Source organism: Stomoxys calcitrans, chromosome 5 (genome assembly GCF_963082655.1).
Source record: "Stomoxys calcitrans chromosome 5, idStoCalc2.1, whole genome shotgun sequence".
NCBI lineage: Eukaryota > Metazoa > Arthropoda > Insecta > Diptera > Muscidae > Stomoxys > Stomoxys calcitrans.
Window position 1 is genome coordinate 138,888,039 of NC_081556.1, and position 24,048 is coordinate 138,912,086.

A 24,048-nucleotide genomic window follows, 5' to 3' on the forward strand; every position below is an offset into this window, starting at 1 on the left:
AATTGTCGGGTTTCGAAAATTTCGATAAATTTTTGATTTTTAAAACTTTTGATTTTCGGTAAACTTTCGATAATTTACACATTTTGTTAAAAAGGGGCAAACTAATCACCTGTTTCTTAATGGGACGGTCATGGTTAAATTTGCATTTGAACCAATTTTGTTATTGTTATTAATTCTTTCACTAAAAAAATCTATAAACTTTCAGAAAACTGCTATTGTTGCATTTGGCATAAAAATATTATGAAAAATTAGATCTATTAATTTCTGTCAACACAATACCGTATGGTATGGACTCAAATAGCGTGATATACTTTACCGATAAATGTTGTTATCGGTTTAAAAGGTCTAACAATTACGGTATGGCCAAATTCCGAAAAATTTTCAATTATCGATAAATGTTAATAAATTTTGGATAACCGGAAAATTGTCAATTATCGATAAATGTTCGACTTTCGATAAATTTTCCACTACCAAAAAAAACTTTTGACTATCGAATACTCTTCGATAAAATTGTCAATTATCGATAAATGTTCGATTATCGTTAAATTTTCAACAATTAAAAACTGTTGAGTATCATAAAATTTTCGATAATTTTCTGCGAATCGATAAATTTTCGGTTTTCAAAAATTTTCGATAAATTTTCGATTTTTGATAATTTTTTATAATCTTTCCTGTTTTTAAATGGAATGTTCATAGGACAAATTACATTTGCATAAATTTTGTTATTGTTAATAATTCTTTCAATAAGACAATCGATAAACTTTTAAAAAATTGTCATAATTGCTTTTGGGATAAGAAAAATTATGAAAAATCAAATCGATTAACTTCTGTCAACACAATATATATATATATATATATATTACCGATAAATTTTGTTATCGTTTTACAAAGTCTAATAATTACGATTGTTGTTGTTATTGTTGTAACCACATTTTCATGTGGAGTTGGCGATCCTCGTCAAGCTCCTGTAGGTGAGAAAGCTCGTTCCTTTCCAAAGGACCGATCGCCGCGGGAACAGAGTGGTTATTGGTTATTTAATGTCAATAATTCGCCTTGTCATATCACGCATCATAGGCACTCGGTATTTGTGCAAGAGCCGATGCCAACCGACCTCTAACTGAGATTCTCCGCTCGATACCGCGAACTGTCCGCGACTGCCGTTGCAGCTACTCCGTATGAAGCATTCCGCTATCCGCAGCCTGTGGACGCGCTCGGTACCTCGCAGCTAAGCTTTTCGTGACAGCAAAGAACACCACACAGATCGGACCTCAAAGTTCCAGCTTGTGTGGTGCACATAACTATCCCGTGACAATTATGGTATGGCCTAATTTCGAAAAATTGGCAACTATAGATAAATTTTCGACTATAGATAAATTCTTTACTATCGATAACTTTTTTGACTATCGATAAGTTTTAATTAATTTTAAATTGTCCGAAAATTGTAAATTATCTATAAATGTTCGATTTTCGATAAATTTTCAACTATCAAAAAACTGTGGACTATAGAAATATGTTCGTCAATTTTTTGGATATCAAAAAATTTTCGGTTATCGATAAATTTTTGGGTCTCGAAAAATTTTCGATTTTTAAAATTTTAGTTTTTCGGTAAACTTTCGATAATCAATACATTTTGTTACACATGGGCAAACCTCTCACCTATTCCTAAATGCAACCTTAAAGGCAAATTTGCATTTCCATAAATTTGGTTATTATTATTAATTCTTTCTAGGAAAATCGATAAACTTTCAAAAATAGCCATAATTGCTTAAAGCATAAGAAAATTTATGAAAAATCAGGTCGATTAATTTCGATCAACACAATACCGTATAGTATTTGCAAAAAACTGTGCATTCCTGGGATTCAAGGAATATACTGAATTTCATACACATAGAGATCTTGACCCACGGTTTTTCGATAATAGTTTGAACTTTACACCTTTAAATCATTCAGTTATGAAATAGATCTCCTGCTTTGTTCCCAATTTCTCAAATGTTTCCCAATGTTTTCCAAATTATTACCTCTCATTTTGATTCCAAATATATTTAAAAATCCATAAAATAAATATGCACATATGTACAAGCAACAAAGACATACATTCTGGCATCTGTAGAATCTTTCGATATCTTATTATCAACCCAAAATAAGCAATGGGGCGTGTGGCGTGGCGTTGCTATGTTGCCATCCTTTGATGTGATATTTAAAATTGTTGTTGTTTTTGCTGTTCTTCTACTTTATTCTGAGAAATGATATTTAGCCAACATGTATTTTCCGAAGTTGGCCCATGGCCAAAGTGAGCTAATTTTCTAAATAAGCAGATACAACAAAAAAGAACGAAAACTGAAAATATGCCTAGAGTAGCGAAAACAAAAAAAAACCTAAAAAAATGTGTGTGCACCCAAGAAATAGATGATCACCCTGCTCATCCAAGTTCTTCAATGCGTCAATGGATATACATAAGGGTGTGGCATAAAAAAGAAAGAAACGCACACACTGTGTACAGTAAAATGTTTGGATGTAAACAAAAAAAATTGAAATTTGTTGTTAAAAATATAAATTTTTAATTACTTTGGCTCTCTTCTACAAACAAATTTCAAAGTTAACTTGTTGATGAAAAGGAAACAAAACTAGAACGACGTAATGGGATCATTCAAGCAGAAAAAAACTAAAAAAAATGTGTAAAAATTACCAAGAAACTGAAAAAAGTGCTGACACTTTGAGGTGCAAAAATTTCCATTACAGATGTTCATAGAGAAAAAGTATCACACTTTAGTTTTAAGAATCTTACCTCACTGTGTTCATTATTCGATTGTTCATTGGTATGATCACATAAATGATCCATGGATTTTGATTCCTGAAGAAGTGCATGCTGAGATAAGGTATTTGATTTTGTAGAAGGATAATGAGGAAGAAATATGTAATAGCAAGACAAAAGAGATTTATATATAATCAACTTCCATTGGTACCAATATATGAAACCAAAAGATTTAAAAAACGATAACAACGTAGAAATAAATTATCCAGCACAAATGAAAATTTTTTTGTAACAAGGCAGACCTTTGTTAGCCGCTTTAAAAATCAAGATCAAAATAAATCAAACCAAACTTAAATCTTTAAAAAATATCAAAGGAGAAAATTTTGGGTAAAATCACGAATTTCATTTCGTTGAGTGCCAAGACAAGCAAAAACTTAAGGGTTTTTTATCGTTAATAATAATTGCAAAGAGAATAAGAAATAGTCGGCAATAGCGCTCACATACTGGCATTGCCGACATTGTCAGTTGAATCCATTTTTCCTTAATGGAATGTCCATGGGCAAATTTGCATTTGTATATAGTTCACGATCGTATACTAAATAACTGTTCAACGCACAAAACGAAACAACGCCCTTTATATAAAGCAGCAATGTCAAGCCATCGAGTTGGATAATATCGTAAACAATAACGGCAAATACGAGAGCGAGAAAGTCGGCAATGTTGTACATATATAATGGTATTGCCAACTTTGTCAGTTGTGGTACCGTTACGCTAATCGCAATAGAGTCAGCGAGAGTCGGCAATGCCGCCCATGTATTATAACCGTCTTACCGTCTGCATAACAACTGTTTATAAAACTTATTTCCCAATGTTATTTAAACATCTACGCAAGATCTTTTAACCAAATAAATAGATAAAAAGCCATCGAAAGAGTTTGAAGTTCGACAGCAAGTCGCTACCGATAAAAATAAAGGAGAACTACGATTCAACAGAAGAAAGCAACGATACTGGCAAGCAAGGAAATTGAAGATAGTCGGCAATGCCGCCCATGTATATTTGTTTTGCCGACTTTGTCAGTTGTTGAACCGTTACCTTCAATAATAAATACAAGTTAGAGTGTAGATAGAGTCGGTAATGCTGCCCTAACATTATTATCCCTATTAATCAACTGTGAATTAAACTGATTTCCTAATGACATAAGATAATCGGGGAAAGAACTTCTTATCCTTAACAAGAGATAAGAACACACTGAAAACGTTTGATGTCGATAAAAAATAAAGCAATGGGCCGTATAAGAATCATTTCGGCAGACATTTGATACAATTGACGCCAATGTTTGTTTTTATTTTCCTCATTACCGGTTTCTCATTGCCTAGTTAGAATTTTTTGTCTCGATATTCTTCTTGTTAACGAAATATGTTTTTCTGAATATATGCTCACGCTATTGATAAACCATTGCCGGCAGATGGGTGCCGGTTGGTTAGTAACTAACTAGCAGTTAGTAATATGTCAGCTAATCAGTTTATTTGTTTACCGATTGCTGCGTAATATTAGGTGTGCTCGCGTACTTTTGCAGTAATAATTTTCCAGTAAAAATTTGGAGGAGAGTAAGAAATTTCTTTAATGTGGTTGAGTGTTTCCCAAACATCCCATTACGGAACAAATCCCAGGGAAACTAACTTCTCACAATATCAATTGACTGCTGCCCGATTCAAATATAAGCTCAATGATAAGGGGACCTCCTGCTTTATGCCTAGTACGGACGGCTTGTCACTAAAGAGTGACACCTCTTTGTTGAGAAGTTGAACATGGCTGAAATACTCACAAATTTTGCCAGCATTTGGTGAGGGGATAACCGCTAATGAAAAAAAGTTTAAGAGTGTTCTCGCCGGCAGGATTTAAACGTGTGCGTTTGGATGCCATAGACGGACATTCTAACCTATGCACCACGGTGGCTCCCAAAATAAGAAATTTCTACTGGGGAAAACCCCCCCCCAGCAGAAATTTGCTACCTTTCATTTACAAAACTCTCCCAATTTTTTTTTTTTTTCACTCTCACGCTATCTCGAACTTGCGAACGAACGACATTCAATAACAATTTGTGCAAATTTGAGTATGCGAACACTTTTTTATGATTGCTGCGTAATATTGCGATAAAATCATATTTGCTAACAGGAGGTTTACCCCCTCGACACTACTTTCCTTATTTTTTCTACGAGAAACCGGCCGGTAACCTACGACAGAGAATTGATATGCAATACAACCTACGGAAACAATGCACAAGGGTTTATTTTTGGACTGAGAACCACTACATTTTGCATAGTAATACCGACAAGATACGTTCCTTACAGGCAATAATATCAAATGCCCAACACACCCATGACGCAGGAACAAAACTAAGACCAATCTTCCGAAACAAATGGATTTCGTCGAGCTCCTCAGAAGTTGTGACTGCCCTAACTCATCAGGCACCACGGAAGTTGAGATCAATAGATGATAGTGAAGAATGGGAACTTTTCATCAATGTTTGAGAGAAAATTCTGCGGACCAATCTGATAGAAAATAACATACGTGGTAGGTAAGACCAAGTCTGCGAAGAAAATATCGAGCGGAAAGAGAAATTTTGAATGTCGATGTCTAAAATGAAAAAATAACAGGAGAATTAGGTATGGTTAGGTTGAAAATAGGGTGTGGATATTAATCCGCCCCATGGCACTGGGGTAATGGCGCAACTCAATAGACTGATCGTTGGCATGCACACTCTTAAGGGACCCATGCATGAGGGCGAAATACAGGGTAAGATACTGCAAAGGAAATCCATACTCTTGGAAAAGCTTTAAGGCACAACCTATTTCAGGGTTCGAGAGAAAAAAATTTGTAGACCTATTTGAAAGACGATAATTGAGGGTAGTACTTGTACAAAAGTACGACTCACGCGCATAGCAAGACCAAGCCTGCGATGTAGTGTTCAAGTGGAGGAACCTATAAAAGCTTTGAAACGGAATTTTAAAAAACGGAGAAGAAAAAAATTTCACTTTAATTATATGAAACAAAAACTTTTGGTAAGTGTTAAAGCGCGAATTAAATACTTTTTCACTTCCAAAGCATGATTGAAGTGGAAAAGCTTTTCATTCAAGTCCGTATTAAATGAACTAGAATTGACAATTTAAGGAGTTACAGTCATTTTAAGTTATTTACGAAATTTTTGCAACGAAGCTTACATTTTTTGGGGTGATAATGAAAATGGAATTGGAATTTATTTCCTTATTTAACTCAAATTTCAATTCAAATAAAATTAATAACAAAAATTAACCAAAATATAACAAATAGAAAATCAATAATATCGGTTGGACCGCAATTTGATCATCCACCACCATGGACAGCGAAGCTTATGTTGATGCCATGTCAAAATGTTAGTTTACATTGACGGCTATATATCAAAATATTGGAGGAGCCACTTTCACTGACTAGAATCTGTTGAACATGAGCCTTACATGACCTAAAGTCATGTAAGAAAATTGCTTTCAGATAAGTGTATGAAAAAAAGCCTTCCCTGAGCTCCCTGAGCCTTCCCTGAAAGATTAATTGTTAAGAATTGGACATTAGTGGGCCGTCTCAAATTTCGAAGAAATCGGATGAAGAAAACGTTGTATCAGAGAATGATTTATATAATATTCGGCACTGCTTTAGGATGTAATACAACTTTATACTTCAAATGTCATCCAAATCGAATGAAAATTTACCTCAAGAAGTCTAATCGAGAGATAGGTCTTGCGCCAGAACCTATAACAAATTGCCAACCCATTCGCTAAGTAAGTCATCACAATCAGCTGTTTATTATAAAATCAGCTGATTTAGATGATTTGGCAAACGAATCGAGTAGGAAGATGTTAGCGGTTTTGGCAGTTAATTAAATTACGGCCAACAAAACAACTATAACACGTTTCAAGGGCGATATCTTTATCTTTAAAGACTGCAGAGGGATGACAACGGACAGACAGACATTGGATCATGGCCTAATCATTCTAGATTTTTTCGACCATAAAGTATTTCGATACATGTGTATATACTTAAGGTCAGAGATGAATATTTCAATGCATTTATATAGCTCCGCATCCTATGGTGATGGGTAAAAATAAGAAAAATTAAACCCAATCCAAAAAAAATAAATCAATTTTTAATAAACAAAAAAAAAATAAAAATTTTTTACTCTTTACAACACTTACCATATTTGTAGTCAATTGACCATGTACATGATCAAAGAAGATATTCCACCAGAGTTGTATCAAATCATTGGCATGACTGTAATCACTGGGCACACTGGCAACTCTGGACTGTGAATTGAAATGGATCAACCAGGGTTTCATTTTACCAGCAAAATGCAAAATCTTAATCTTATCTCTGAACTGTTTGAAGGCGGGCAAATAGCAGTACGAGGCATAGGCAGTAACATTGTAAAGGAACGGTAAACGTTTTCTAATATCACTGGTGGCCCAATCGGCAAAGTATTGATTGAGTAGACCTTGGTCGCCACCATCAAAACTACCATATTTAACTGCAAACTCAACGATCTTATCGAATGTGGCCTGGCTGGGTTTGTAAACAAAAACACCCGAATTGAAACAATCAGGCCAGCTGACATCGGGGGCGGCTGAGAACTCTTCACGCTCAAATAATTCATCACAATTTTGTAAGATCTAAAGAAGAACAAAGATTAGTTACTACATGAAGAGGAAATGTTCATTTTAAGGTATCTCACCAATGTATCTGCATCCAAGAAGACACACTTCTCAAACTGCACCAAACGCCAACAGTGTAATTTCGTAAAGGTCACACCCAATTCTGGACGGGACAACAGAGCCAAATTAGCTGAGTCTTGTGAATCCATTACATTGACCTCTTGTACAACATTGTACACGTCTTTAAGCTTTGCGCGCATTGACTCTGAAACACCGGGTGTTACCAGAACGGCCAATTGATGTACGGTACCCGCCCTTCTTAGAGAATGGGCCAGCACTAAGGCACCCAATGAATAGGTATCATTTGTGGTTAAAGTTACCCAAGCAAATTCTGAAAAGATAATGGAAGAAAACATTGTTTATTAATTTATTTAAGAGAAAATATTTCAAAATAAAGCATTGTAGGGATTATTGTTAAATTTATAAATTTGGCGCTTTAGCTTCCCATGCAGCTGCTTGTTATTTCTTATAGCATTATTATTTAATCATCTTGCAAATTATTCTGGGCAATATTAACAAATACCGAGGATTGGCTGAAATTTTTTTTAAAGCATGTTAATGAAATTTATGGCCCTGGCCATAACAATAAATTTGTTGAATAATATGTACTGCTTGGTTGGATTATATTGTAGAATATTACGCAAATCATTCGCTCATTCTATTTCATTGTTGAATATGAAGTTTTCAACTCATTAAATAATATTTTATAAACTTAAGTATCATTAATTTTAAGGAAATTCTGGCTAACACAAATCTTCTTTAGCGTTGGATCGCTTAAATTCAACGATATTTTTATTAAAATATTATATTCCAAAAGCTTTCAACGCCAAGTGAAGTATTAAAGAAGAATTTAATATTGTATGATATATCTTTAAATGTAAACGTCCCATTAGACTTCTCCCACAACGATTTTGTGCAGGGTTGTTTGCTTGTTGTTTGTTCAGAGTTGATACAATATTAAGATTTAAGCAAATCATGTTAAGGATCAAACTGGCTGATGTTCATATCCGCTCATTAAGACAAGTCTTCGAAGAAAGCTTCTTCTGGTTGCCAGAGTGGAATATACCCTCAGCAAATGTTTGATACTTTTTCCTTTCTTGAAGTCATTAGAGCTTCTGCAGAAATCATAATTTGCAACCTTTATTTTACAATGTCCCTTTCAAACATACTACGATCTACCATAACTAAGACCTTGTTTGTAGTTAAAAAAATAGACTTAAATAGACTAGTAGAATGATGGACCTTTTCAAATTTTGTTTGGGTGAAGTAGTCTTGTTTACAATCATTAATTGGCTACCAACTGTCATCTCTTACCAAAACGGCAGTGGTAAGTGCTAAGGTAGTTCCTAGTCCTGCAAACTCGTCTGCTCTACAATTGCCTGGGAAAATCTTGTGGCTCGTCCCCGGTACAGCTAAGATTTTTAATATTCAGTCATCTCGTTAGGAGAACTGCCACAATCAAGGGCGGTTTTTGAATTCAGTAAAGCCGTGTCCCGAATTTATAATCAAGAGATCAGTCAAATATCTAGGAATCTGACTAGATACGATGCTCGTCTGATGGCAAACATAGTTGGGCCACTCCCGAGCAGGCGAAGACCCTTAGTGGCGAAGTGTAATAGCACCTTACTTTATGAGGCCACACATTGCATACGAGATCCCAAGCGCAATCCCTACTCTCGATACAAAGAACGAAGGCGCTAAGGGTTATATCATCCCACGGGCAGTACCAGAACCAGCAGCCCTCGTCATAAGTTTAGTGATTCCGAAGGAGTTGAGAGCGAGCCAAGCTCAGCATCGTGATACAAGTAGAAGCGACGTGTTATTCTCCATATACGAATATAAATACATAGGAGGCATTGCGATCTGAACTATTACCTGACCCACTGAGAGCGCTGGGTTACGAGGCACGAAGAACTGGAAGCAATGATTGGAACGTTTCACCCGGAACAACAGTCCAAAGTATGCTGAAGAATGAATGCGGCGTCGAGATACGGCCAAAAGTTCTGCACAGGAAGAAACGGGGAAAGGCGGAGGTCCGAACGCAGACAACATTAATTTCCACTGCGAGGCTGGGTCAAGAAACGCAGATATCTGAATGCAGCTATTTTTACGTTTCACCTGGGACAATTGTCCAGAAGAAGATGGAATATAAGAAGAACTGGTAGATGGTGATAGCCGGACAAATTTTACGCAGGAAGAAGATAAACCTGGAGGTTGCGGAAAAGTTGATAAATGAAGATATGGGGTTCGCCTTAAAGTAATGCAAAAGTGATTCCGAGGTGAAACTAATCCTCTGGGGTGATTTAGAGTTTTAGGTATGACGAGGGAAGCACTCGCCAGATGCGAAACGCATTTTCGCATGCTGACCTGCAAACAATCGGCTATTTAACAACGTGGAGTCCACAATGCCAAAGATATCGGATAACCGGTTGTGGATCAAACAGAAAAAAAGCCCTAGCCTCATAACAGTGGTGGCAGTTAATCCAGAGGGATTACAGATTGTATAAAATTCTTCAGTTCTTCTTCATTCTTTAGTTTGTATGGTTCCCAGTGCGGCTTTGATGTCATTCTTGAGTTGGGGGTGATAGCCGGACAAATTTTGCGCAGAAAAAAGATAGACCACAGGAATAGAAAAAACAGATAGACCACAGGAATAATAAAATATGGCGTTCACCTTGAGTTTTAGGTACAGTTGATACCTATCGAGCCTGGCATATGACGAGGGAAGCACTCGCCAGATGCGAAAAACATTTTCGCATGCTAACCTGCAAAAAATCGGCTATATAACAGTGTGAAGTCCACAATGTCTGAGATATCGAACATTCAACAAAGATAGCCGTTGCTGTACCAAACAAGAAACTGCCCTAGCCTCATAGCAGTTAATCCAGAGGCATTCCGGGCAACATTAAATACTGTGTGTCAGTTGGTTTCGTTCTCAGTATGGTTTTAAAGCACAGATAAGCCAATCTTGTAATGTGTCTTAATTATGAACAGTAGTTGGAATTTTGAAGCGTTGTTCACCAGACCATAATACCATATAGCCTTACAGGTCTGAACAATGCAGTATACAGCCAATGGATGACGAGTGGAACATACTCTCAACGATTGTCAATAGCCCTTTCGTAGGTATATCGTTTCTATCGTTTAAGTAATTGTTACCAAGAAATGTTTAATCCACCCACGACGCCCCCACATTCCCATGGCTCCTGGATAAGAACAACGTCAACTCCATCAGAGATCAGAAGGATCTTTCGAGTCGCCCTAGCGGCTTTTGAATGGTCTCAGATTTTCCACCACTGTTGCATTAGCCACTCATTCTGCGTTCGACAGAAGTCCATCCGAAATTCCTTTGGTCTTGTCATGATGAGTTTCTTTATGCATGGCGGCTAGTTGAGACACTTGGGGTGTGGACAATTTCTTCTAAGACGCTTGCCCAGCTGCTGCTTTCGGATCACTTTCTGAATTTCCTCCGTGCCACTAGCATCCACCTTAAGTCTAATCCAACCAAATGGCCCACTCCCATAGGTCTTGAAGGATCCCATCACGGAGTCGTCCTCTTCTCCTTTCAGAGATTTGCCAGACTTTAGGGATATTTCCTACGGCCAATCGTAAGCAACAGCTGCTGAAACCTCCCCTGATTCACCAACCCATTGCTCCTTAACACTTTTAGGCTCACTTTGTTCAAGTCATGCGATGGATCTTCTTTAGACTCGTTGGGTTATTTGCGGCAGCCAAAGATTAGCACTAACACTGTGTTTCTCCGGTTCTCATCACCCTCACTCAAAAATTCCAGTTGAGTTACTTAGCCTCCCAAGAGTGGAGTTGGGATTTAAAGAATTGCTTGTTATTCATGCGTGTGGGATTTTAGGGTAGCTTAGCTCAAGCCTCTCAATAAACTTGAGAGCGATTCTCCGGTGGATTTTCCTTCTTTTCGAATGGATTTTTTTTACCGGAAAGGTCGATGGCCTAGGAAAATAGCAGGCATGCCAGGATGTGATGGGATCGGTCTCGTCTTCAACTACTTTAACCAGACAACTTAAGCAGAAGCCTGTGCGAACCAAAGCTAATCGACTAGTGGACCCTGGCGGAGCCACTCCACCACTTCCAGATCAAATGGCATATAAAATTCTTCGCAGTTATTTGGTCTTTGGTATCCCTTTAAGGCTTCTCCCTCACATTAGATCGACCAATCCACTGAAGAACAGACGCAGACCATCCATCACTTGGAGGATAATACTATATTTAGTTATTCTAAATGGCTGGAAAGACTTTGTGATGTCTTTACTAAAATATCGCATTCAATGCTCCGGACTTCGTAGAAATGGGATGGAAAGTAATTTTTGTGTACAAAAGAATTCATATAAGAGAATTGGTCTATTTGTTTCCAAAGTTTTTTTTAATATCATGAAGGCCGGTGCTATGGTCAATTTGTTGATTTCCTTTTTAAAAATCGGATTTCTCTGGCGAACATTGTACCGAACTTAAGAAATAAAAAGATTCCACAATATTTCAAATTTTTAAATGTGATAATCTTTAACAAAATGATGCTTATACCAGCAACAAATATTGCCTATACATCTATAAATAGCTTCATATGTATAGCATAAAAAAGATTTATAAGATTTCCAGCAAATCAATATTAATAATTTTATCTTGTATATGTGTATCGTATATATTTCAAACTGACATAGAAATCCATTAACACGTTGTTCTTTTTGAAAAATTTGGCACAAAAATGAAAATACTTTTCGCTCAAACCATAAACAATTTTTTAAAGGGTTGCCGAATGACTATTAGCAACTTTTATGCCATTTTATATATAATCATTGACATTTTTATTTTTGATATATTCTATAAAGATTTCGTCGAAAAATGCTTAAGTTTTTACATCAAAACTATTTATAATTGGCATCTGTAATGAAATGATGTAAAATATGAAAGAATAGTTATCTTCCCTACAACAGTATCGTCAACCCAACTTAATTTAAACTTGAACTGTATTACCGACCCAACTTATTTATAACCTGGAGTGGGTGCTCCTTAAATTACAACGTACGATGGCATTACCTGTTAAAACATCGCTCGTTGTTTACTAAAAATACCAAACTAAACGAAATACATGCCATTTTCAAGGAAACACTCTTGAAACTACTTTGTACGATATGTAACTCCTGAATTTCCTGGCAAGTCGCTAGGCATTTCAGATATTTTTCTTTTTTGAAATATATTTATGAACAATATGTTTCTTGACAGAAATTTAAGATAGTTTGATTTGGTAACAAAGTTAAGAGAGACCAGCTTTCTACAGAAGATTTTTGCATCACTAGGATGTGGATAGAGGGCAAAATGCTAGGCGTATCAAAGCCTGAGACAAACCGCATTTTTTGCAATAGATATAAATCAACTAAGAGAACATCCGAGGGGCGAAAAATTCACCTATGTTAATCATAGGTATGGTAAGATTGATACACTTCGCCGTCATGTTGGGGACTATATGTCCAAGCGTTAACACAACTATTTTAAGACTGGCCCTCATGAGATCCATAAATGTCGTGAAATTTAGAGCAAATATAGTTTATGTCCAGTTTATAGTTTATGGCCTCATTGGCCCTTTCCCATAGTGGCCGGTTATAGTATTCAGTGACTTCTTGCCAAAAACAAGCAAAGCTCTCTGCCCGCCAGAAGATGGTAGTCCAGTGAACTCTGGCAATCCAACAGCCATGTATATACTAACCACCTAACCATCACCTCAACACTGGAATGTCCAGTCTACTAAATTCAGTAGTTCGCCAAATGACACCGATTAAGACTGACAACCGGATGACGAATACATTCTAGCATATTCGGTTGCCTTCTTATTTACCAGATTATTATGATGTCCGGGAACGTTAGTTGTCCTGAGTCTTGGAGTTTATTTAGAGTTTCCACCATACAATTCAGATGCAAATTTTCCCATGAACAGTCCCTTAAGGAACAGGCGAAAACTTCTCACATATCAATAGGTGCTGTCCGATTCAAGTTTGAGCTCAATGATTAGGGGCCTCCTTTTTATAGCCGGGTCCGAACGGCGTGCCGCAGTGTGACTCCTCTTTGGGGAAACGATTTTACATGACTACCAAACACCGCAGAATTTTTTTTCTGATAATCCCGCCGTTCAGCGTCATATGCGGACATACTACCCTCTGCGCTACTGTGGCATCCATGCTGCCATACACTTCGCAAAACCTTCCTTCAACTTAAGGCCATGAAGTCTTCATACTGTCCACGCAAATCCTGAGTTTTCAGGGTACTAGATTTCTTAACCAAATCTCAAGAGCGGATATAGCACAAATCTCTGCCTGAAACCCCATTCACTCGTCCGACTGTGAGTAGATAAGTGCATTGCCGATAAAAATTGCATTGGAGCAGATTCATTCATTCCCATTCCCGTCTCGATCTTGAAGTCATCAGTGCAGACCACAGTCCCCTGCTTTCAAACAGAAGAATCCCTTCCCATTCTTTTCTGTCGGGAAGGCGAATTCTGTAGATCCTATATCGATTCAGTCTAGATACCACGTTGTCTGAGGGCTTCACATATTAACGCTCAGCCAAACTGGTTTTTCCCAATTGGATGTTGGTGCTCATAAGTTAACTTCAAATGCTGAATAACAGCCCAGACGGGCAAAAGTAGAAGCTTCGAACACTATCGTGGTTTTGACAAGCAAAGAGACGGACATGCCGGTAATGGATAACTATAAGCACCATGCAGGCTGGACTGTGAGCTCCGATCTGTGTGGTGTTCATCTTTACTACGAGAAGCTTATTTGACAGACAACCTTAGTCCACAGATTGCAGATAGGGATAATATGAGTTATTGGCGCTTTTACATAACCAATGGCCATCAAAGTCCTGCACAAGATAGTTCATTTCTGCGTTCAAGACACAATACCGGCTATAGAGTATTTCAAGAACATAACTCCTCGTTTAAAAATACCTCATTGTATGAGACAATTTAGGAGGCCTCCAGGTTGAATGCCTGGGTTCGAATCCTGGCGAGACCATAAGAAAAAATTTTCAGCGTTGATTTTCCCCTCCTAATTCTGGCAACATTTGTGAGGTACTATGCCATGTAAAACTTCTCTCCAAAGAGGTGTTGCACTGTGGCACGCCGTTCGGACTCGGCTATAAAAAGGTGGCCCCTTATCATTGAGCTTAAACTTGAATCGGAATGCACTCATTGATATGTGAGAAGTTTGCCCCTGTTTCTTAGTGGAATGGGCAAAATTTGCAATTTGCATGAGACAATTGAGAACAGAGTCAAACAGATAACAAGACAAGGAGGTAAGTGAATGAAAAATTAGAGATTGATTCAGATTTCAAAAAGTGTACGTTGAACAATCCAGGTATTCGGGTACATTTTGCTTCAAACAAAGAAGTTACAGCGAGACGCTTTCATATGACTCAGTGTGCAGCGAGTTATTTCTCATATCAGACTGTAGCGGCTAGTAAGTGACAATATGTCAAATACTATTTCCCTGAGTCTCTTTGATTCAATCTCTCGAATACTCTTTGCTGGCTGTGAGAGCATATTTTTATGTATTCTTATATGCTAGAAATTAATGATGACGTTTATATGCAAACTATATACAGTTGGTAAGTCTATAGGTTAATCGTATAGTGTTTGTTAATTGTTAATTATGCTTACTACAAAGTAATGTAAATGTTTCTGGGCGAAATATAATAGCACAAGTTCTTAAGATAAGGTTGTTGTTGGTAAAGCGCTTGATTAATAATGAGTAAAACCATTGAAATATTAATTTGATTTAATTGGGAAAATCATATGTTTTTATTGTTTTTTTTCTATAATTGTTGTCAACAAAGAATATTTACAATAGCATTTAAAGATTTTTTTTTTTAAATAGGTATAAATGATTTGTAGATTGTGCTGAGATTACATTCAATTAGTGTTGAGAATTAGATGAGTGCACAACATTCAGTTCTGAGATTTTTTTCTCTTATATTTTGTTTTGTTTTATTTACCAATCATGAAATGAACAAACATAAAAGGGATTAGAAACAAAATTAGAAAGAAAAAATCTAAAAGTAAAATTTTGATTAAGAAGTAAACAAAAAAAAAAAGCAAATTAAAGTCAAACATTGTAATTAGAAGTCAATAAAAGGGAAATAGAATAAAATAAATTTAATATAAAACATAAATTAGCTACCTTTTTTCGGGAAGGGCGGGAAGGAGATGAAGGTCTGGTGGTCGTTTGGTGAGAATTGTTGGTGTTGTATTGAGCAAGTCAGTAATAAGGCCGATAACAGCCGCCGCCGCCGCCTTTACAATCACATTCAATTCACTTTGTTATCGGCTTTGTGGTTAAAGCAGTGCATGTGGCAGACAAGGTCGATACAAGTGTATATGAGAGCATGTCATTATCTACATAACAGCTGTTTACCGTTACAAAATGTACTTTAGACATTTTAGAAACAATTTTGAATGGTTCTTTTTGTGATTTGGCCTTTAATGCATGCGTGGGAGTTAAGATTTTCTTTTTTTTTTGTTTGGTGCTTATGCGACGAATTTTCTTTGTTTCAGTTTCGATTTTGTGGTGCAGTGGGTGTGCCTATGAATGTTTAAATGTATGTATAATGATTTTTTAATCATTGTTTTTTTAGAAATTTGTCTTACCTAAAATAAAAAAAATTTCATTAACTAAAATACTGTGGATGAGTGTTTGATTGTTTTCGAACTTACCAGAAGGAAAAACAAAAACGAATTTATCTTTTTTTTTTCTTTTTTGGATGAATTTCACACCAAACCATCAAAATACAAAGATCTCATGCAGTGAAAACTTTTTAGAAAATTTCACAACAATTCTTTTTTTATAACTTTTTGAGAATATATTTTTAATGATGCTTATAATAAATGTGCTTCTACATCTACAATACATACATAGTATGTATTTCAGGATATAAGGCTAATACGCAAAACGGCAGATGTTCGTTGGCATGAAAATAACTTGGAAGAAGAAGCAGAAAAACTTAGAAAAACCAAAAGGTATTTAACCTAATATTAACACTTAATCTCTTTAAGTGGGTGGTATGAGGGTGAGTGGCTGTGTGTGTGTGCGACAAACAGATTTTGTGTCTGATTTTCTTCATTTCTAAATAAATATATGCAACTTTTTTTGACATAAATTTTCTTTTGAACTTAAAGAACTTTTTTTAAAGAGAAATGATTTTATTTTGTGTTTGGACATTTTTGTATAAATCTTTTTTTCTAATATATAAAATGTTTGAAATAATCGAAATCTAATATTATTGGGAAATATGTTAAGCTTCGAAAAAAAGAACTAAAAGCATTACTTTTCCACATATAACAAAATGACAAACAGGTGTTAGATGACAAACAGTGCAATTAGCAATATTTATCGTTCGACTTTTTGGTTTGTTGACCGATTTATTTATTAACTTCAACTAAAAAAATAATTCAAAATATGTGTGTGTGTGTGTGGTCATGTACTGGTGAAAATTGTTGCTGACATCTCTATGTTGACAGCTGTCGTTTTTTTTGACATTTCAAACAAAAAGCAAAGAACAAAGAATGGTATTACTGTACCTTCTGGCAACAAAGAAACTAAAAGACAATTGGGAATATTGTTTAGAAAAGTAGGCAATGACATTTTCTAATGGACCGTTTACATGGCACATCTGATGCATGGTCATTGTAATAGTATTGGTGAAAATAAAGGTGTATGTGTCACATGTGCACATAACCATCAGTCATGGCTGTAAAATCAAAATCATTTGATTTTTTTCGACGAATGGCATTTATCGGGTACAGTTTACAAAGAAATGTGTAATCATTAATTGAAAAACACGTTCGGTGCAATAAAATGAAAAGTATGAAAAATTAAATGAAATCAAAGAGAAGAAAAAAATCGATGTACCGTTTTTGGCAAAAGCTGTAATCAACACATACACACGTTGAGTACAATCATGATGTGCCGTCCAAAAGGGACATAAGAAACTCAAATTTCAACGACAAGTTTTCGTTTGACAGTTTCTTATGGAATAACAACATTTCTGTTCTCATTTGTTGTCAAGCTCATATACCTTATAAAAAAGTTTCTTTTAAAAAAAAAGTCTAAAACGCAAAATTTCCCCAAGTGACAGAACATTTTTTTCAATTTCCAAAAGATCTGTCCACCAACGCATAAACTGCTTGTCAACAGACTAGGCAAATAAATTATAATTTCACAAAAAAATATAAATAGAAACAATTTTTTTTTCATTATTTTTCAGCAGCATTTACTGCCAAAAAGTCTGCATTTTAGTTTGTCATATCATCTCCAAAAGTTATGACTAGATCTCTGGCCTTGAGCAATATGATGAAATTTTCAACAAAAAAACATTGAAGTAAAAATTGTTTTGATGACAAGCAAAACGCATTAAGAAATAAATATCAAGAATTTATTGTGGGATGTAAAGAACACCAAGATTAAATTTTAAAGGCTATGTGAAGCAATAAAAAAGATGTTTTTTATTATTAAATAGAAAACAAATGGCAAATAAAATGTTCGTTTGACATTTTATTATAATTAGGGGTTTTAATGTTTTTTTTTTATTTGAAATAATAAACATAAAAAGTTAATTTGGTAGAATGTTGCACTAATTCGGAAGTCTTAATGCTCATAATCACATAACTTAATGCAGGTTTAAAGTAGGTTTAGTTGACAGATTTGCTTTATAGAACTGTCAAATAAACCTACTTCCAAGCTGCATTAAGTTTTGTGAATACCGGGGTAAAAAAAATAGACCAAGATATTGTCTGAAAACAAAAATAAATACAATTTTGAATGAGGATCCACACTTATTATTTTAAAATTTTAAGCATTAAAAATATATATTTCCGACCCTATTCACAAAACTTAATGTAGATTTGAAATAGATATATTTGGTAGATTTTCTTTATAGAAGTGTCAAATAAACCTATTTCAAATCTTAATTAAGTTTTGAGAATCGAAATTAGTCTTAAATAAATCAAAAAAAGATATAAAACCCCCAAAAAATATTTCCCATATATCGTCAATATTTTAAACAATTTTTTTTTTATTTGTATTTTAAAAACCCAAGCTTGGCAACCCTATGAGTATTGAACAGTTCATAAAGCTGCTCTTCACACCAAAAGAAGTCAAGTTCAATGTTAAGTACTCTGTCTCTCTCTCTCTCTCGCTCTCTCTATCTTCAGTCATGAGCCATGCTCTTTGCCTTAACTCTCTTTGACTCAATCTCAAAACTCACAGCATTACCATACACTGTCGCCTTGCCACATCAAGACATTTGGCAGGCATGTGTGTCATGGAGATAAAATTTATGGATCACAACGAAATCTTGTATTTAAAAATAAACACAAAAGACAATAGAAAAAGAAAATGTTTAGAATTTGCGGCTAAACATTTGAAAATATTATCCTCAACGCCTACAGTTTGCTGCATTTATCTGCATTATGTCCAACTGTTTTTGTTCTTATTATGTGAATGAGAGTGTGTGTGTGTGTATGTGTGAATGATGCAAAGAAACATTGTAGAAGATTAGTTTGTACATTTTGCATTCCTATTGGTTGTGGTGGGATTTATGAACAACAGATTTTTCGCTTCAAAAATATTGGCAATGACACAAAAAGAAAATTTGAAGTACGCACATAATTCTTGGAAGAAAACAATAAAATTTTCTATACCCAATACAAATACACTGACAAAAAGAAAAAAAATCAACATCAAATTTTGGTTTTTTTTGTGATTATCAAGTTTTGTTTTAAGTTTATGATGAGTAATGATCACCTGGGCACTATTAGCTGGTATATGAAAAAATGCAGATTCATTTCCTGCTCTATCTTCATCCTTTCCTCCACCAAAACGGCATACAACGGAATGAGGCTAAAGAAGCCGTGGAGCCAATATGCAGTAGATGGATATCGACAGACCAAACTGTTCGAGGAAAGCACTCCTTCAGCCGATTGATAACTATTAGCTGCATGAAAAATGCTGTGGCCACCGACTCTTGTATATATGTACGAAACCTCATGGAAATTAACTCAGAGTACTTGAGATGCCACTTCATTTCCGACCTGACAGTAAGACCGAGGGAGAATGCAAGCACAGTGGCAACTTGCCTTTTCAGCCCGTTACCGTGACCATAGACCAGTAAGTGTTTTAGATCGTATTTCTTAACTCGAGTCCACATATTTGGGAAAGAAATAACACTCGTACCTAGCATGCCAAAGAAGAGACAAAGAATGAGAGACATTAGTAAGATTAAGATGAATGAAAGATGAATAAAGTCCGTTAACTTCAGGTATTTTACTGATAAAATGAAAAGAAGCCATGCCTGCCTGGAAAGGTTCGAATTCTGGCCAGAAAATAAAAAAAGACAAGTAAAGGCGCCCTAAGATGGGCTGGACCGAATCTTATATACCCTCCACCATGGATCGCATTTGACACGTTCTATGAATGGCTGTGTCAAATATAATGAAAATATATCTACAGATACAGAGGGACCGAACTTGTTATGACTACCAGATTCCTATCATCACGGCCCAAACCTGCGAGAAACGTCTCCATATGTAGTAACCTACAAATGATTACCAATCAATCGATCGATCCCACTTATTTGAATGAGTTCCCTTCTTTGGCAAGAAGCGGAATAGTATCTAAAACTCCTTCCGATCAATGGATCAAAGCAGCCGACTGAAAATCCAACTCCACGCCAAGCTAAGTTCTAACCGCCAGTTGGATCTAAACCACAGCCATCACGTTGCTGCCTTAAAGGACCTGGCCTTAGCTCAGGCTAAAACAGAAGTGTCTTTGTCTCTCAAAAAAGATACTACCAGTTGAACTCCAATTAATCTCAGATTATTCATCTGAAGAAAAGCATGATGCCTTCCATCATAGGACACCAAAATAGGACACCAAACAAAACACTCAACAAGCGCGGTACTTCTTACGAGCTACACCATATCGGTTTATATGGCAGTTAAATCAGGTTATGTACCGATTTGCGCCATACTTAAATGAATGCTGAACATTGTAGAAGTCATTCTGTAATATTTCAGTTCATTCGGAAAAAAATTGGGGCTCAAGAAGCAAAATCGGGAGATCGGTTTATATGGGAGCTGTATCAAACTGTATCAAGCTGTATCGATTCAGACCATATTAGACACGTATGTTGAAGGTCATGAGAGAACACGTTGTACAAAATTTCTTGCAAATTGGATGAAAATTGCGCCCTCTAGAGGCTCAAGAAGTCAAGATCCCAGATCGGTTTATATAGCAGCTATATCAGGTTATGAACCGATATGCGCCATACTTAGCACAGTTATTGGAAGTCATAACAAAACACCTCATGCAAAATCTCAGCTAAATCGGATGAGAATTGCCCGCTCTATTGGCTCAAGAAGTCAAGATCCAAGATGGGTTTATATGACAGCTATACCAGACTATGAACCGATTTGAATCATACTTAACACAGTTGTTGGAAGTGATACCAAAACACTACGTGCAAAATTTCATTCAAATCGGATGAGAATTGCGAGCTCTATTGGCTCAAGAAGTCAAGATCCAAGATGGGTTTATATGACAGCTATACCAGATTATGAAACGATTTGAATTATACTTAGCGCAGTTGTTGAAAGTGACACCAAAACACTACGTGCAAAATTTCAGTCAAATCGAATGAGAATTGCGCCCTCTAGAGGCTCAAGAAGTCAAGACGCAAGATCTGTTTATATGGCAGCTATATCAAAACAATGACCGATTTGGCCCATTTACAATCACAACCGACGTATTGCAAATTGAAAATGTTGGCCACATTCAACTAAGGAACAGGAGCAAACTTCTGACATATCAATGAGTGAAGTCCGATTCAAGTTTAAGCTCAATGATAAGGGGCCTCCTTTCTATAGCCGAGTCCGAACGGCGTGCCGCAGTGCAACACCTCTTTGGAGAGAAGTTTTACATGGCATAGTACTTCACAAATGTTGCCAGCATTAGGAGGGGAAAACCACTGACGAAAATTTTTTCTGATGGTCTCGCCAGGATTCGAACCCAGGCGTTCAGCGTCATGGGCGGACATGCTAACCTCTGCGCTACGGTGGCCTCCATATTTAGCCTCCAATGCATATTTAGCCTCCAATATTACAACACGACTTCTACAAGATAAGAACAACCCAAAAGCAGGAGTTTTTTTCTCCTCAAATTCCTTTACCCAATTTATGTTCAAACTATAAAAGAAGAAAATCATTAACAACTTAAAAACCAGTATTGGCTGCGATTGGAGTTTTAAAGCGATACAAAATCTGTGTGGGCACCTAGTCTTAAAGAACTTCTTCTTCTTCTTTAAATTTTATCTTTCGTTTACTTTACTTGTCGAAGCAACACTTCACAATGAACTTCTTTACGTATTCCTCTTTCGTTGGCAATATCAATGCATATCTTTTGCAAGAATGCACTTCAAGAGTTGCTGTGACGATAGGAAGACACCAAAAAGGCAGCAACAACATCACATGGACACATGGATTGCATTGCTATATTTAGAACCGGAAAATGTTTCTTGGTAAGAGGCGTTGTCGTTGACGTTACTGTTGCTGGTTGCCGGTTGCCTTTGCCGCCACTTGATATTTTTACATTTACCATTTTACTTTTGAAAAGTGTACAGTGTGAATGGATGCATTTCGAGGAATACTAAAGAGAAAAACCAAAACGGACTCGATAGCGTAGGCCTATGGAGAGAAGCAACACATTTTCAAGATGACTAATGAAGCATCTCTAAAGAATTTCATGTGTTATTATAACAATAAGCATATGCTGTCACCATGCACTGGAAGATAAATAATAATAATTATTTATTTATAAATAGAAATTATGATTTTTTTTTATTTTTCTTTTGGGGAAACATAAATTGCAAGAGAATTAAAGAATTCAAAAGTGAGTCATTTTTGGTATCCAGATGTGGATTTGGTACATCTTTTTTCAGTTAAATGAGCAACATTGTAATCGTGAGGAATTTTGAGTTTTTTAAGCAGTCAAAGGTTGAAGTTTATGACACAGTTTCGAATAGCACTATTTAATCGAATGATATATCGAGTTTTCCAATAAATACTTCACTCATCAAACTTACTTCTATAAATCGATTGAAAAGTGTGATGTGTGGCTTGTAGTACCGTTCTGTTGAAACTTCGTGTCGTGACCTTCCAATTCAGGCCAAAAACAAGTCAAAAGGTGTTAAGTTCGGCCGGGCCGAACTTTGGATACCCACCACCTCGGGTATATATGTAAACTACCCTTCGTCAAAAACCGATGAAAAATGCATACCTTATACCCCATAGCAGCTATATCAAAATGTCGTCCGATTTGAACCAAATTCGACACGGATATTGAGTGGTCTAATAAGTACAAGTCATTGTTAATTTTTGTAGAAAAAAATATTGGTCTTTTTAGTAGTCATATCCAAATGTAGACCGATCTGAACCATATACGACATGGATGTCGAAAAGCCTAACATAAGTCACTGTGTCAAATTTCAGTGAAATCGGATTATAAATGCGCCTTTTATGGCCCCAAAACCTTAAATCTAGAGATAGGTCTATATGGCAGCTACATCCAAATCTAGACCCATCTGAGCCAAATAGAAAAAGGACGTCGAAGGTCCTAACACAACTCACTGTCCCGAATTTCGGCGACATCGGACAATAAATGCGCCTTTTATGGGCCAAAAACCTTATATCGAGAGATCGGTCTATATGGCAGCTATATCCAAATCTGAACCGATCTGGGCTAAATTAAAGAAGAATGTCGATAGTCCTAACACAACTCGCTGTCCCAAATTTTGCCTAAATCGGACCATAAATGCGCCTTTTATAGGCCAAAAGCATTATATCGAGAGATCGGTCTATATGACAGCTATATCCACATCTGAACCGATCTGAGCCAAATTAAGAATGAATGTCGATGGGCCTAACTTGAATCACTGTCCCAAATTTTGGCAAATGCGCCTTTTATAGGCCCAAGACCTTAAATCGAGAGACCGGTCTATATGGCAGCTATATCCAAATCTGAACCGATCTAGGCCAAAATTAGGAAAAATGGCTCGTAATGCGCGATAAAATGAGGAGACTCATTGTTAAATAACTTTAAGCCCAATCTGGGTCTGACAGTTGATGTATTTTTTCCTTTAGGGGTTGAACTTGGAAGGTTTGACAAGAAAATGTGCCACAACATAATGTGTCTGAGTTCAATTTCGTTGCAAAACTTTCACGTACATATACCAATATCGACGGTGTTATCCTTAGCTAGTATATGCCCCCCAGTGGCATCGCCGATAACATTATTCAACTTTAAAAGTTAAGAAGATACAATCATTTTAAGTTATGATAAGAATTAAACTAGAGACATTTTTAAAGAAAATAAAAGACTATTTGTTAACATAATTCTATGTTTTTAGTTTAATTGCCTATTTCATAGACATACTTTCGCAATTTCTTCTTGTTCGTCCTTTGAAACCAACCATATCCAAAGA

At 36.1% G+C, this 24,048-nt stretch overlaps 1 protein-coding gene across 5 annotated transcripts in view; it reads right to left on the reverse strand.

The window, feature by feature from the left end:
* LOC106088343 (glycogenin-1) overlaps positions 1-24,048 on the reverse strand; it is a 47,252-nt gene that overhangs the window by 15,860 nt on the left and 7,344 nt on the right. For 2 of the 5 annotated variants that reach the window (XM_013253816.2, XM_059368904.1), the window contains exons 2-3: positions 7,512-7,822; positions 6,979-7,449 (exon numbers count right to left, since the gene is read on the reverse strand). The exons of 2 other annotated variants lie outside the window; for them this stretch is intronic. In XM_013253816.2, coding sequence (XP_013109270.2) covers positions 6,979-7,449; positions 7,512-7,822 — 782 coding nt within the window. Of the gene's footprint in view, positions 1-6,978; positions 7,450-7,511; positions 7,823-15,695; positions 15,774-24,048 lie in introns of those variants that run through there. One more of the 5 variants, XM_013253815.2, reaches the window with a different exon arrangement.